General features: G+C 48.6%; 1 protein-coding gene across 5 annotated transcripts; it reads right to left on the reverse strand.

The window, feature by feature from the left end:
- Positions 1-358: 358 nt before the first annotated feature.
- On the reverse strand, positions 359-14,492 carry LOC143834378 (zinc finger protein RFP-like). Of its 5 annotated transcripts, XM_077331186.1 has the most exons (8): positions 14,341-14,492; positions 11,117-11,552; positions 8,987-9,082; positions 7,129-7,359; positions 6,217-6,239; positions 5,394-5,512; positions 3,985-4,017; positions 359-3,102 (listed from the first exon to the last, which is right to left on the reverse strand). In XM_077331186.1, the coding sequence occupies exons 2-7, from the start codon at positions 11,519-11,521 to the stop codon at positions 3,995-3,997; spliced, it is 897 nt and encodes a 298-aa protein (XP_077187301.1). In that variant the 5' UTR covers positions 11,522-11,552; positions 14,341-14,492; the 3' UTR covers positions 359-3,102; positions 3,985-3,994. The 5 variants fall into 5 exon arrangements, 4 of the variants coding, with proteins under 4 accessions (XP_077187301.1, XP_077187302.1, XP_077187300.1 ...); XR_013229764.1 differs by having other exon boundaries at positions 3,985-5,512; XM_077331187.1 differs by lacking the exon at positions 3,985-4,017.

Raw genomic sequence — 14,492 nt, forward strand, 5'->3', positions numbered from 1 at the left:
ACATATAGTTATTTAAATTATTAAATATTCATCAGGTGATATCAACCAGCCCATCCGTCACCCAATGGTCAATGATGGGCCTGGAGGGGGTGAGAAGGGGAGGAGCCCCAGGTGGGCGTGTCCACAGCTCTGCTTCCCAACCATATTCTGCATGATCCTGCCACTTCTGGGGTTTCTTGAAGCCTGGAGAAAGTTTCAGAGTTTCTCAATAGTAAAAAAAAATTGAAAAAGGCTGCCATCAACCATTTCTGAGTAGTCATCACTTCAGATTGCAGGTGCCAGGTTTATTTTTAACTATTTTTAAAAACTCATTAATTTAACACACGGCTGTAACAGTGCTAGATTTTATTTATAGGTACAACTCTGTATATGTTTTTTAATCTTTTGTGCCCTGGTCTAAGACCGTATAACCAAATAAACCGACTCAAGGATGTACAACTCTTGTGACTTCATCTGGTTACCGTGTGTCTGAAAGAAAACCTTGACATGACTCCATGTTCCACTCAAGGCAGGCAGGTTCAATCCTACTTAGAGAAGAAAATATTCTGTCTTGACTTCCACTGAACTAACGAGTCCATCTTTCTCCTTAAGACAAGTTCATGACAGAGAGCAAGGTGCTGGGTTTAAGGGGCCATACTGAGCTTGGTGAAAGCCAGTCCAATTTGGCCATGAAGCTCAATGTGCAACCCTGGCTAGTGATTTTCCTCCACGTAACCTTCCTCTCCAAGTAATTAATTAAACTTATATACCACCCTCCCGGAGGCTCAGGGCGGTTTATATGAAACATAGAAAACAATACAAGAAACAATCCATAACATATTGATAACCATAACATTAATACTATTAACTGATAATTAACTGTCCCACCCCTTATGCCCCTTGTGGGTCGCTTAGCTTTGTGAATTCTAATAAGTTGGTCTTCCCTGCATGAGATTTGCCTGGCCTCAACCTGGGACAGGGGCTTTTGGGGCCTGGCCCCTACCTGGTGGAATGAACTCCCAGAAGAGCTACGGACCCTAAAGGAGCTAACAGTTCCACGGGGCTTGTAAGACAGAGCTCTTCCGCCAGGCATTCAATTGAGGCCCGGCCAAAAGAAAGATCTTGGAAATTCCTCTAACGCATATTTATTTTATTTATTTATTTATTTGGATTTTTATACTGTCCATTCTTTACAGCTCTGGGCGGTTTACATGGAACATTATGAAATTTGTACACGGAACATTATAATAATTTAATCTATAACATACAGTTTCAATACAGCATAACAATCAAGTCACAATTTATAACACAACATAAATAACAACAACACTGGGGAGATCGAATTTGTTCAGTCATGGAAGGGAGTCTGAGGGGGGCCCAGCAGATGTTCTCAGTCGGGTCGGCCTCAAGCGAATGCCTGGTGGAAGGGCTCCCTTTCGCAGGCCCTGCGGAAATGTGGAAGTTCAGGCAGGGCCCTGATCTCCTCAGGGAGCTCGTTCCACCAGGTGGGGTCAGGACCGAAAAGGCTCTGGCCCTTGTTGAGATCCGCCGTGCTTCTTTGGGACCAGGGATCCGCACCCAGTTGGAGGTGGTGGAACACAAGGCTCTTTTGGGGGCATAGGAAGGACATAACTTGGGAAGTAGTCAGGGGGGATGTGTCTGGGGGGTGGGAGTTGTTTTAGTCTCGTTATACTGTTTGTAATCATATTTTAATGTATTTTAAACTGCGTTGTTTGATGCCACAAGCTGGCTGTCCAGAAGCAGCAGCCTATAAATCCAATTAAGTAAATAAATAAGATCAAATAAATTTACTCTTCATCAAGCTCACCACGCAGGGAAGAAGCCATATAACTGTTTGCAGTAGGAAATGAGTTTCAATCACAAAATAAACAAACCTTACTATGCATCAAAAGATTTCATTTGGGGGAAGAACTATATAAATGCTTCTGAGTGTGAACATTTCTGTTCACCGACAAATACACAGAGATGGCATGTCAAGAGGGAGGAACCCTTCCTATCCAGAGCAGGGATCCTCAACCTGTGGTCCTCCAGATGTTCATGGACTACAATTCCCATGAGCCCCCTGCCAGCAAATGCTGGCAGGGGCTCCTGGGAATTGTAGTCCATGAACATATGGAGGACTACAGCTTGAGGATCCCTGATCCAGAGGATAAACCATATCAATGCCTGGGATTTGTAAACACAGCTTCAGCCAAAAGGCTATTGTGAAGGCAGAGACCATATTAAGGGAATTTTCTCATCGCTTCCAGCAGAACCTCCTGTTCCCCAAAAGTCCTCACGGTTCCTTGATTTCCTGAAGGTGCTGGGTAACTCCCACACTGATATCCCTGTCCATACAGACTGCTACTTGGCCTCCCTTAGTGCAGCTGTGGACATATGCGCCCAATTTTCATTTACCTTCCGCCTCGGTCAGTACAAAGGAACCTTATAGAGTAAGGCAATACAGCTGAAAGAACCATCCCCAAACATAAATAGAAAACTGCCTGCAGTTTTCAGACACCCAGGAAAAGACTGCTTTGAAAAAGCAAGCAAGTTCTACAAATTGTGTCCCTCTACGACAGCAGTTCTCTACCCTCCTGCCACTACAACCCCCACCACCATGGTGGCCCAAAGGGGGTCGTAGGGTTGCGCGCGCCCTGGTGATCATAGAAGGCAGAGTAAACCAGCAGTGGGGAGGGGTGGGGAGGAGTGGCCTCTCCCCTCTGCGCTGCTGGCCACCTCAGCCTTCCATGATCACCAGTGTGCATGCAACCCTACGACCCCCTTTGGGTTACCGTCAACGCTGCCAGTAGTTCTCAACCCCTTCCCCCTTTGCGTTGCCTGAAAGGGTGGGATCAACCCCACTGGGGGTCAGGACCCCCAGGCTGAGAATCGCTGCTCTATGACTGACCTAGTGCGGACACGCCCATAGACCAGATGGCTCCACCCCCCTACACTTCCCAACAGTGTATCTATAGCAGGTGAACAACAGCTGAGTACATGACTGGTAAACTAATCTCTGCAGGGGTTGGGCAGAACCTGCTGTGGGTTAGTCAGAATCACAGTTTTGTAGTCCATTCATAATAGGAGCTCAACATCAGCACTGTCCAAAGTTATTTCAAGCTGTAAATGAGAGGGGAGAAAAGATTAGTGACCATTGGGGCTTTCCCTCCTGCCATTAGAAATAGAGAGTGAACTTTGTACAGATTAAGGTACCTGTAAGGTGCCTTGGCAGCTTGCCTGGGGGGGGGGAAGTCCCTGGGAGGTGCTCTGGATAGGGAAGGCACCCCCCCTCCCACCAGGTGCTTAAAGAAGGGCAAGGCTAAAGTGATAAGCAAGCCATGCACTGACTGGATAAATATGGTTAATTAGATCAGGGGTGGTCCAACCTGTGGTCCTCCAGATGTTCATGGACTATAATTCCCATGAGCCCCTGCCATCAAACGCTGGCAGGGGCTCATGGGAATTGTAGTCCATGAACATCTGGAGGACCACAGGTTGACTATCCCTGAATTAGATGGTGACTTTATTTGAGCGGGTTATTCAGACTGTATAAAAACCTGTACCCAGCGTGTTTTAGTATGGATGCTGGATTTCAGACATGACACAGTGCCACCCCTTTTTAAAGCTGCAGCTATTAAAACGGCATTTTGAAAGAATTCTCTGGCACTGAGGATAATTTGGATTTCTCTCCATAATTAGTTAAAACGAACCTGAACATCTTAATGGTGGATGCATCAGAGTGGCAGGGTACAAATATATAGACGGAGCTACATTATGGAGCGACACTTAAAATTACTGAGTTCCTAGCTAGATTAAGTTTTTTTAAAAAAACAGCATGAAAGGACTTAAGCTTGTACTTGCAGGCTATTCTGTCTACCCTTCCCAGATGGAATTCTGTACTTTACCCAACTGCTGTCCCAAACAGACACACAAATTAGTAGATGCCCGTGAGAACCCCCCCCCCACCTACTGTCCCCCTTCTCTGTTCTCCCATGTGTTTACCTTTCTGCAACTAGTAGCAGGTGGACGCTGACTCTGTGGAAGCAAATGGGAGAGATCATAGATGAACGAACCTTGAGGATCGACAGATAAGGGCAGTCAGGAAAGGAAACCACAGGGTGTGTGTGGGGGGGGTGACACCATTCCCAAACCAGCTTCCAATCTGGTTCCAACAAAGGAACGTTTTGGAATTTAGTTGAACATCCTGTGAGGGTAATAGTGTGGTATGGTAAGGCAAGTGACAGGGCAGAATCAGGCACCAGGGCAAAGTGAAAGAACTTGGCTGTTCTCTTGCAGGCCTCTTAATCAGGGTTTCTGGACAGCCCTGGAAGGGAATCCTGAACAGATGGGGAGTTAATTTTTAATATACTTTTAAAGATTTATCAGGTGATATTAGCATATATGGTCATGTCAGCCTGCCCCCGCACCCAAAATGGCTGACAATGGGCCTGGAGGAGGGGGGTAAACAGCAATACTTCCCCACCATACTCTGCAGGGTCACACTACTTTGGGGGCTTCTCGAAAGCCTGAAGACTTTTTTCAGGGGTTTCTCAACTGTAAAAGTTGAGAAAGGCTGCTCTATTGTATCAACACACACACCCGTCCTTTACATCTAGGAGAACACAACTGTACACACAGTTCTCCCTTGCCTCCTTTGACAGCACAGGGTTCAGCTGCGGGTTCAACAGGCCCAAATATGATTCGGAAGCCTTGGAATTGGAGGACTCCACCCCAGGTCCTGATCTGACTCATTAGTCCATCATCCGGTCATCCTCTTCCTTGGCCACTGCCACAGGTTTCTTGCCATATGCTGGTTTCCACAGTGATCTGCCTCCTACTATACTTATGGTGAAGTCAGTACTTTGACATGTTTGTATTTGTATTCTGTGAACCATTTTCAAACAAAACCACAAGGAGTGGCAAGCTAGGTGGAAACGAAATCCCCACTTTTCAGGCTCGTCTGACTTCGGAGCCAGTGAGGTGTCACGGTGACGAGCGGCTGAGTCTAATCTGGAGAAGCGGGTTTGAGTCCCCAGATCTTCACATGATGCCAACTGGGTGACCCTGGGCTAGTCACAGAGCTGTTTGCAGAGCAGGTCTGTGTGAACTCTCTCGGCCCCGCCTACCTCACAGGGTGTCTGATGTGGGGAGAGGAAGGGGAAGGCGAATGTAAGCTACTTTGGGACTCCTTGGGGTAGTGAAAAGTGGGGTATACAAACCAATTCTTCTCTCTTCTACCAATGCATAGCAGAAAGGTAATCCTGTATCTAGGATAGGACTTCTTTCGGAAGCGAAAAGCAGGTATTTTTTAAAAAAGAAAGAAAAAAACAGCTCTTCTCACTTCTTCAGTTTTTTTTCTATTTTTAGAATACTTCTTTGATCAGAGATTCCCTCCAAGGAAGCTTCAGTACCTTCAAATTGTTGCATGGCCCTCCCCAGATTCGCACTGGTAGCAGCAAAGGTCGAGACTTTCTGTTTCAGCGCAGGAAGAAAACACGATGGATTCTTCAACTTCACCTTCTGCTGACTCCTGGAGAAGCACACAGAGAGTAATCCTCTAGCTCACAACTTTAAATAAATCTCAAAGCAATCAAAGGAAATGAAGGATGGGAAAGGAACTCCAAGAAGTGGGGGAAGGGTGTTGCATTAAAAAAAAAGGTAAGTAAATGCTCTTAAGCCCAGAGTCTCAAGTCTCTGCTTAAGAAAGCTGAAGCCATCCCTGGAAGAAAATTAAAACGGTGCATAGTATTCAAGGCTGCTCAGATTCAGTATTTTCAGCCTCTGAATAAAAAAACAGGCCAGAAGCTGCCAACCAGCCTCAGATCCTTCAGCACCTGCTCTCTTCCTTGCTGAAGACTGAGAGAATAAAAATCTGCAGCAGCGCCACCGCCTGGCCTACTGCCCTCACTAAGCCTCCGGTGTTCGTTCCCAGTTGGGGGAAAAGCACATATTTCCACAACTCGGAGCACAGCTAAGCCCGAAGTCTAGAAAAGCCTAGTCACTAACTGTCCAATAACTTCCTGTTTTGTTTCTGTTTTGCCATACGCTTGTCGTTTCAAACGGCACCCTATCAAGCACAAGGTGTCTGACCTTCTTCCCAAGGGTAACTACTACATTTTAGGACAGCAGCTCTACAGTCTCAGACTCACCTCCCTTCTCCCGACTACAAAGGCAACACTTTACAGACTACACAATTTTTCATTCCATAAGGAGAAAAAGGAGGGTTTAGCTTACCTCTTCAGTATACTGCCAACATCCTGGGTGAGAAGAAGAAAAAACAAGTTCAGCGTCTACCCTAGCAATCCCCCACCCAGATCCAGGATATTGAGGGTTTCTTGCTCCCCTGCTGCACCCAAAGCACATGGGCATGTATCTTACTTATTAAATGTCTACAGAGGAATCTCGTGTTAAAACAGTTAAAGGGCACGGCAGCCGTCTCCCTCTGCCTGATCCCCTGGAGAGCCACTGCCCAGGAGATCTGGTTTTCTCAACAGGGATTTCATGAAACCCTGGGGTTATTTGGCAGCTCTGGAAGCATTTCTCCAATTGGGTGGGAGTTAGTTAATTTTTCATATATTTGTAATTTTTTTAAAAATTGTGCGATGACTATCTATTGTTATGTCACATACCCCGCCCCAGTGAACAAAGATGAGCCTGGAGGGGGTAGAAAAGGGAGGGTCCAGGTTATAAAAATCTCTGCTGGACTGGTCTCATGGCATGTGATAACGACTGGAGTCCGGAGAGCAAAGTTCTAACATTCTGACTTAAATGTATTGTGGACGGGGGGCGGGGGGGGGGGGGAGAGAAGGAGGCAATGGAGTGGGGCAGATGCCTGCTCCAGCCCAGTGGAAATAGGTCCCTGGGCCTTTTCTGGCCCTGGGGAAGCAGGGGGCAACAGAGTGATGTCAAATCCGGTGGGAGGGTCTGGATGGTGCCACTTTTGGTGACATGTGACTTCCAAGGGTTTGGCAAAGAGGCGTAGCCTGCTGACATGACCTCCAGAGATTATCGAAGCCTGAAGAATATTTCAGGGCTTTCTCAACAGGAAGAGGGTCGAGAAGACAACATTCGGCACACTAATGGCCAGAGTGAGGGGGGAAAAACAGCCTCTGGCTTCCACACAAGACAGCCGGCCGATCCTCTCACCTGCAAGAGCCGGCTGGCAGGCAGCTCCCTCCTCTTTTCCAGTTCCTGGATGAGGTCTTCCACAGAGGAGAGTCTCTGGCGGAGTCGATCCATATGCCGGTCCCGCTTCGTCTCCATCTGGGTCTGGACGCGTTTCATCCGGGCCAGCGTACGATCCTCTTGTTTCTCCAGGAACGGCCACAGATTTTGGAACATGGCTTCCATCCTCTCCCGCTGCTTGGCCATCTGTTCCTGCAGCGAAAAGATGGGATGAAAAGCAGGTGAGAGGCTCAGCAACACAAAAAAGCCCAGTTCAGTGTTACAGTGGACGCACACAGAATTCATGCGTCGAGTACAATTAGCAATGTGATAGTCAATGCGTTCTCAGATCGTGTGATGGGAGCGACACTTTAAATGGGCACCGGCACCAAGATTAATGTGCTAAGTGTGTTCGGGTGAATGCTCTTGGCTGTGACAAACTGGCATGTGCACGTAACACACAATGCGTGAGCATCCGCTGCAATATTTGAACAGGCCTGAAGAGTAAGAGAGGCATCTCAAGATACACTCAAGTGAGTTCCAAGGGCAAACTGAGGACACTGGGAGACACCGGAATTCTACAGCTCAAACGTCAGGTACTTTAAGCTTGCATTCAAAAGCAAAATGGTTTGGGGCTCTGGTACAGAGCATCCTCCACATCTCATTTCCTTGACCCCCAGTAGGTCAAAGGCACAAAATTGAGGTCGACCTAAACCACTGCTTCCCACTGCCCCCCAAGCCTCCCTCCTCCTACGACTACTACAAATCCACCCCACCCACTGGGCCTCAGTAGGAGTTGAGCTGATGATCTCTGCAGTTCCCACCATTCTTTAATGTTATTGCTGCTATCAGGTTAATGTTATTGTTATTACTATAAATGGAGTTACCTGTATCGTTTCTTGTTTCATGTAAACCACCCTGAGCCTTTGGGGAGAGCGGTATATAAATACAATAAATAAAATGAGTATTTATTTGCCCTGCAAGCATGTTTTTTTTAAATCCCTTTCCTTTTGCCTTTTTTTTATCCTAACAACAACCCTGTGAGGCCATTAGCCCGAGGAATTGAGCTTGCCCTAAAGACATTCTGCAAGGTTTTTCAAAGCCTGAATTCTGGGGTTTACCCAGTGGTAAAAAAGTTGAGAAAGGCCGATATAGAGGTTACAAGCAGCCGCTAAAAAAAATCTTGTAAGCCAGGTCTGATTCCCTGCTCCTCCACATGTAGACAGCTGGGTAACCTTGTGCTGGTAACAGTCCTGTTAGAAGCAGTTCTCAGAGGAGCTTATCTCAGCCTCGCCTAACAACAGGAAGACTGTTGTGGGGGAGAGGATAGGAAGGCGATGGAAGCCACTTTTCCTTCAAGCAGCGAAAAGCGGAATATAAAACCAATTCCTCTCCCAGTGTTGCCATCCAAATCCCCACGCTCCCCAATATAGCTGATTTCTCAGGCCAACGATCACAACTGGGGTTCCAGTGACAGAAGACAGACATGTGCCCTAGAGTTTGGCCTGACACTGTACAGAGACAATACTCTACACCAGGGGTAGTCAACCTGTGGTCCTCCAGATGTCCATGGACTACAATTCCCATGAGCCCCTGCCAGCGTTTGCTGGCAGGGGCTCATGGGAATTGTAGTCCATGGACATCTGGAGGACCACAGGTTGACTACCCCTGCTCTACATTGAAGAGTCAGGAAGTTTCTACCATATTCCCAAGTCGCCCAAAACCCCATTCCCAAACTACTGATAGGAAATACCAAGGAACAGATTCTCTGAGGGGGAGGTCTGACTTTGTGGAACAATTCATAGAACATACTCAGAACATCACCAACAGTGATACGTACAAGGAGATCATCACACCTCTCTTCTGTGGATGTAAACACCTCCATCAGATCTCTTTTTCGATTGTTCAGTTCCACCAAAGAGGCTGAAATCCGATCCTGAAAGAAAAACAAATTTCACATCAAAGTCAGCTTTGAAGAGTTACAAATGGGGGGGGGGGGGCGGCGGGGAGAAGAGAAGTTCAGGCTTAAAGGTGGATGGAAGAGCATGCAGCTCACTTGGTCCTGAAACAGATTGGAAGAACATAGAAAATAAGGACAGATTTGTATAGTCTGAAGCTGAATGACGCCGTGATCCTAGAGGCCAACAAAATTTAATTCCTGGTATCTATTTTTATGTGCATCCACACTTAAGATAGGGAAGGGAGGTTAATTTTTATATCCTTCCGTGGCGTGCAAGATTTTGTACAGGAATTAGGAGTCAGGAGATCTGCATGTGCACACTCCTCTTGTCCTAGCTTTCATCCCATTCGGGGGCCCTGTAAGATGGAATTGGGGGTCCAGTGGCACCTTTTAAGAACAAGTTTAAATCTGGGTACAAAAGCTTGTGCCCAGAATTTAAATTGTTCGCCTTGCAGGCGACACTGGACTCAAAATTCATTCTACTGCTTTGGACCACCGCGGCTACACATCTGGGATACCTCAAAGTATTTTAAAAGGACTACCCCTCCAAAAGAGGATTTATTTATTTTTCAATTCATATACCACTGCTCTTCCTATGGACCCGCGGTGGTTCACAGAATAAAACGTTAAAATACAATAAAACCCCCATAACCCCCTTCCCCCCACCCCCAAATTACAGTAAGGCAGCAAGAGGCCATTCTTCTGATTAGCCAGTCCCATCCCACCTTGTTCAGCCAGAGGCTGAACAAGGTGGGATGGGACTGGCTAATCAGAAGAATGGGTGCAGGTCTAGGAGACCTTGGGAAGGGTACTTTGGTTGGAATCCCGAGGTTCTGCCCTGGCCTCAACCATACACCTGGCGGAAGAGCTCTGTCTTGCAGGTCCTGTGGAAAGCTGACCACTCTGGCAGGGCCTTTAGCTCTTCCGGGAGCTCATTCCACCAGGTTGGGGCCAGGACCAAAAAGACCCTGGGCCAGGTGGAGGCCAGGCGAACGTCCCGGGGGCCAGGGAAAACCGGTAAATTCAGGGGGCATAAGCAACTTTTCTTCATTTAAGATATGAAAGGGGCAAAAGTCTATTGAAAGCCGGGATATCCTGGAGGCAGGTAACTCAAGGCCCTGCATCACAAACTATGACTATGCCATAGCCTCTATTTCATTAGATACACAAAGCTGGACCATGGAACAAATTTTTGTTTCAGCTTCTTTTTTTGAGGGGATAGGACAAAATCAAAGCTTAGAGATAGCCATTTCTCCTGCCCCCCCCCCAAAAAAACATCCGCAGCTGCCCAATTTTTCTTCAGGATAAATAATTTCAAGTGCAGTTAGGTCTGGGAGCAAGATAAATCCCCAGCTTAGTGTAATGGTTAAGAGCAGCTGTCTAATCTGGAGAACTAGGTTTCATTCCTCACTTTTCGCCCAGACGTAGCCAGCTGGGTGACCTTTGACCAATCACAGTTCTCCCAGAGCTCTCTCAGACCTACCTACCTTACAAGGCATCTGTTGTGGGGAGAGGAAAGGGAAGAAAACTTTAAGCCACTTTGAGACTCCTTCGGGTAGAGAAAAGTGGCATATAAGAACCAACTCTTCTTCTTCAGTAATCTCAGGGCTCTCTCAGCCGCACCTCCCTCACAGGACGTCTGTTGTGGGGAGAGGAAGGGAAGGCGACTGTAAGCCGCTTTCAGACTCCTTCGGGTAGTAAAAGGTAGGGTACAAAAACCCAGCTCTTCTTCATGCCACAAGAACTTGTCCTGCGGGGTAATGCAAGGGATCACCAATTCCCAGCGCCTTCCCAGCAACTCAGCCTATGCACTGTGGGGCTGCCAGAGTTTTCTGGCCCAGGATCCCGTGCTTTTTTTAGGTTTGCGCACAAACTTTGAGACCCAGGATCCCCAGTGAGGTTCTGCCGTTCAGAGCACCAGGGTCATAATAAAACAGGCCATTCTAGGTGTGGTGCACAGCTCATCCTCCCGTTTCAAAGTCCAGGCTCTTTTAAGTAAAGGGTTCATACCTTGCATTTTTTGACAGCCTCTTCCGCCGGTACAATGTCATGACCTTGGTGCTCCTCCTTGCACGAGGTGCAGATGAGGACCTGACTGTCCTTGCAGAAGAGTTTCAGGGGCTCCTGATGGTTGGCGCAGACTTCTCCCCTTCCCGCCTCTTTCTGGTCATTCATGAGTTTGATGAGGCGAGTGAGGCAGAACACTCTGAAGTTCAGCTGAAGGTCCATTCGGCAAAACGACCTTTTACACAGCGGGCACAAGGTCCTGGTGGGCGATTTGGCCAACGACTGCAGGATGCACTTGCGACAGAAGCTGTGCTCACAAGGCAACATCACCGGCGCCTCAAAATAATCCAAGCAGATGGGGCAAGTCACTTCCTCCCGGAGCCTCTTTCTGGGGCTCTCGGAAGCCATGGGGTCTTCCTTTTATTTCCTTCTGGGACTGCTGGAAAGGGAAAGTCAGCCAGAGAGAATATCACAGCAGGAAGGCCTGTGGCTCAGTGGAAGAGCTTACACGCGCGAGGTTTCCGGTTCGATCCCTGACATCTCCACCTAAATGACTCGGATGACAGGAAAAGTGAAAAGTCCTCTGCCTGACCCTCTGGAAAACCACAGACAATCTCATAGGCCAGTGGTCCGCAACCTTTTTGGAGTTGCGGACCAGTGGGGGGGAGGGTGATCCGGGCACCGCGCATGCACGGCAACCCCACCAGGAGTGCAAACGCACATGCGCAGCAGGCCCGCGCTTGCTGCACGCAAGAAACTGCCACGCATGCACGTTTGTGGCCCCACCGGGTGCAAACGTGCATGCGCGAGCCTGCCACGCATGCGCGTTTGCACTGCTGGCATAAAAGGTAAATGTAAAGGTATCCCCTGTGCAAGCACCGAGTCATGTCTGACCCTTGGGGTGACGCCCTCTAGCGTTTTCATGGCAGACTCAATACGGGGTGGTTTGCCAGTGCCTTCCCCAGTCATGACCATTTACCCCCCAGCAGCAAGCTGGGTACTCATTTTACCGACCTCGGAAGGATGGAAGGCTGAGTCAACCTTGAGCCGGCTGCTGGGATCGAACTCCCAACCTCATGAGCAAAGCTTTCAGGCGGCTGCCTTACCACTCTGCGCCACAAGAGGCTCTACTGCTAATCGGCTAATTTGCTCGCGGCCTGGGAAGTTTCTCACTGCGGGGGGGGGGGGGGAGCCGCAGCCCAGTGGTTGGGGACCACTGTCATAGGCAATGACAGCCAGGCTAGACAGAGAATGTGACTTCCAGAAGACACCTTCATGCGTTCAACTCTTCAGGATTCATGGCTTCCCAATGGAAAACAGCCAGAACTGCAGAGCGGTCATAGTAGGACTGGGCAGGTTACCTGTTTGTTTTACTGGAGGCCCATATGAACCAATACATACTGACCCAGCTCAAAATAATAACTGAGTTCCATGCATTGTTCTGTTTAGTTCTATGTGAACCTCCCTGAGCCTTAGGGGAAGTTGGTATACAAATGCAATCAATCAATCAGCAAACGAATAACATAAAGCATTTGGCTTCATGAAAAAGTTAAGAGTCATGAGAAAGTCAAACTGGGTCTTTCTCGGGGTCATACGTTTCCAGAGCGCAGCACTAAAAGCAGATTAATCCTAAGGCCCATTTCAATAAATGAAGGAAAGGGTGAGCCCGTTTACCACCACTGAGGAATGACCACATGATTCTGAATTGGGATCTTTCCAGTTCTCAAGTCAGACTCTCAACCACGATATTCTATTGCTGGAGTGCCCAAACTCTCCATGGACTACAATTCCCATGAGCCGACGATTATGTTGAAAACCTCTCTGAGCCCGCCCCACGGGCTCCAGATATCCCAGGGAAAAAAATGCATAAAGCCCTACACCGGCTTCCTCAGCAAAAACTAGGCATGCCTTCCCAGTCCCTCCTTGGAAACGCAGCCTTCGCCTCTGCATGGCCACAAATCGTTTCCTAAATCAGGGGTAGTCAAGCTGTGGTCCTCCAGATGTTCATGGACTACAATTCCCGTGAGCCCCTGCCAGCAAATGCTGGCAGGGGCTCATGGGAATTGTAGTCCATGAACATCGGGAGGACCCCAGCTTGACCACCCCTGCCCTAAATGAAGGGGGCCATTTTGCGATTCCGGCGGAGGCCATTTTGTGGCGACGCCCTCTCCCCCCCCCCCCCGGCTCAAAAACCCCCATATCGGCTCCTGTCACAGAACTCCTCGAGGCCTTTTCCCAGTCAGCCTCCCTCTGCTGCTTGCAAACCGCTGAACAGGAAACACCGTTTGGTTCAGTCTCTTTTGGGGATTTTGGGATAAACTCCGAAGCTTCCCCGCCCCGGCCGGTACTTTAAAGGTGACCACGAGAAGGAAACCTCGTTAATTCCGGCTCCCATGGAGCGCAATGGGACGAAGTTTAAGGCTAGGGGCACCTTGACGACCAGCCAAGTTCAACAATGGATCTAAGGCGTGCATGCTCCTTCAGGCACATTAACTGGGTCTGAAGAAGCGCGCGCGCACGTGAAAGCTGACGCCCAGAATTAAACCAGAGCCCAGTAGCACCTTTAAGACCGACAAAGATTTTTAAGACCAACAAATATTTTTGTTGGTCTTAAAGGTGCGCGCGTGCACGTGAAAGCTGACGCCCAGAATTAAACCAGAGCCCAGTAGCAACTTTAAGACCAACAAAAATCTTTTTAGTGTGCTACTTCAGACCAACACGGCTACTCCTTTGAATCTGCCCAGAATTAAACTTTGCCAAAAGTTTGTTGTTTCACAACGAAGCCAAAACCCCAGGAGCACCTTAAAGCCCAACCAAAGTTTAAATCTGGCTTATCAGCGGGCATACTTCTTCGGACGCGCGCGGAATTACGCACTGGCGGCGTTTCAGAGCGAAGTTCGAGTCCAGGGGCATCTTGAAGGCCCAGCTTAATTCCGGGTGGAAGCGGGCCCTGCATCTGAAGAAGCGCGCAAGGAAACTGACACCCAGAACTTAACTACGCCGGTGTTGAAGGGGACACCGGTCGCAAATCTTGCTTCCCCCCTGCATTTTGCAACTCTAAGTCTAACTCAACTCTAAAGTCAAGAGGCCACAGCTCGAGAGGAGTATAAACCAGGGGGGAAGCAGGACCAGCAAACACAAGAGCGCGCGCGCAAAACCCCAGCGAGGTCGTCGGGCCAAAGGTGGGAAGCGCCCACCTGGCTCGCTCCGCAAGGCAGGTTACTTACTCCGGTTCTCCTCGGAGAGCAGCCAAATGAGTTCTTCGCGGGCACCGGGGAACGAATCGAGCAAGCCGATCGCTAACCTCCAGCGAACCGGGGAAGGAGCGAGCAACCTCGCCTTGCTTCCCCGCTCGAACCACCTCGGTGGAAAGAAGGTG

The sequence above is a fragment of the Paroedura picta genome, chromosome 3, assembly GCF_049243985.1.
Source record: "Paroedura picta isolate Pp20150507F chromosome 3, Ppicta_v3.0, whole genome shotgun sequence".
Classification (NCBI taxonomy): domain Eukaryota; kingdom Metazoa; phylum Chordata; class Lepidosauria; order Squamata; family Gekkonidae; genus Paroedura; species Paroedura picta.

Excerpts from the sequence above, each read along its gene's own strand:
- LOC143834378 (XM_077331185.1), bottom strand. The coding sequence starts at position 11,521 with ATGGCTTCCGAGAGCCCCAGAAAGAGGCTCCGGGAGGAAGTGACTTGC. Across the intron at positions 9,083-11,116 it reads AGGCTGTCAAAAAATGCAAG|GATCGGATTTCAGCCTCTTT; the intron begins GTATGAACCCTT and ends TTTTTCTTTCAG. Across the intron at positions 5,513-6,216 it reads GTTGGCAGTATACTGAAGAG|GAGTCAGCAGAAGGTGAAGT; the intron begins GTAAGCTAAACC and ends GTGCTTCTCCAG.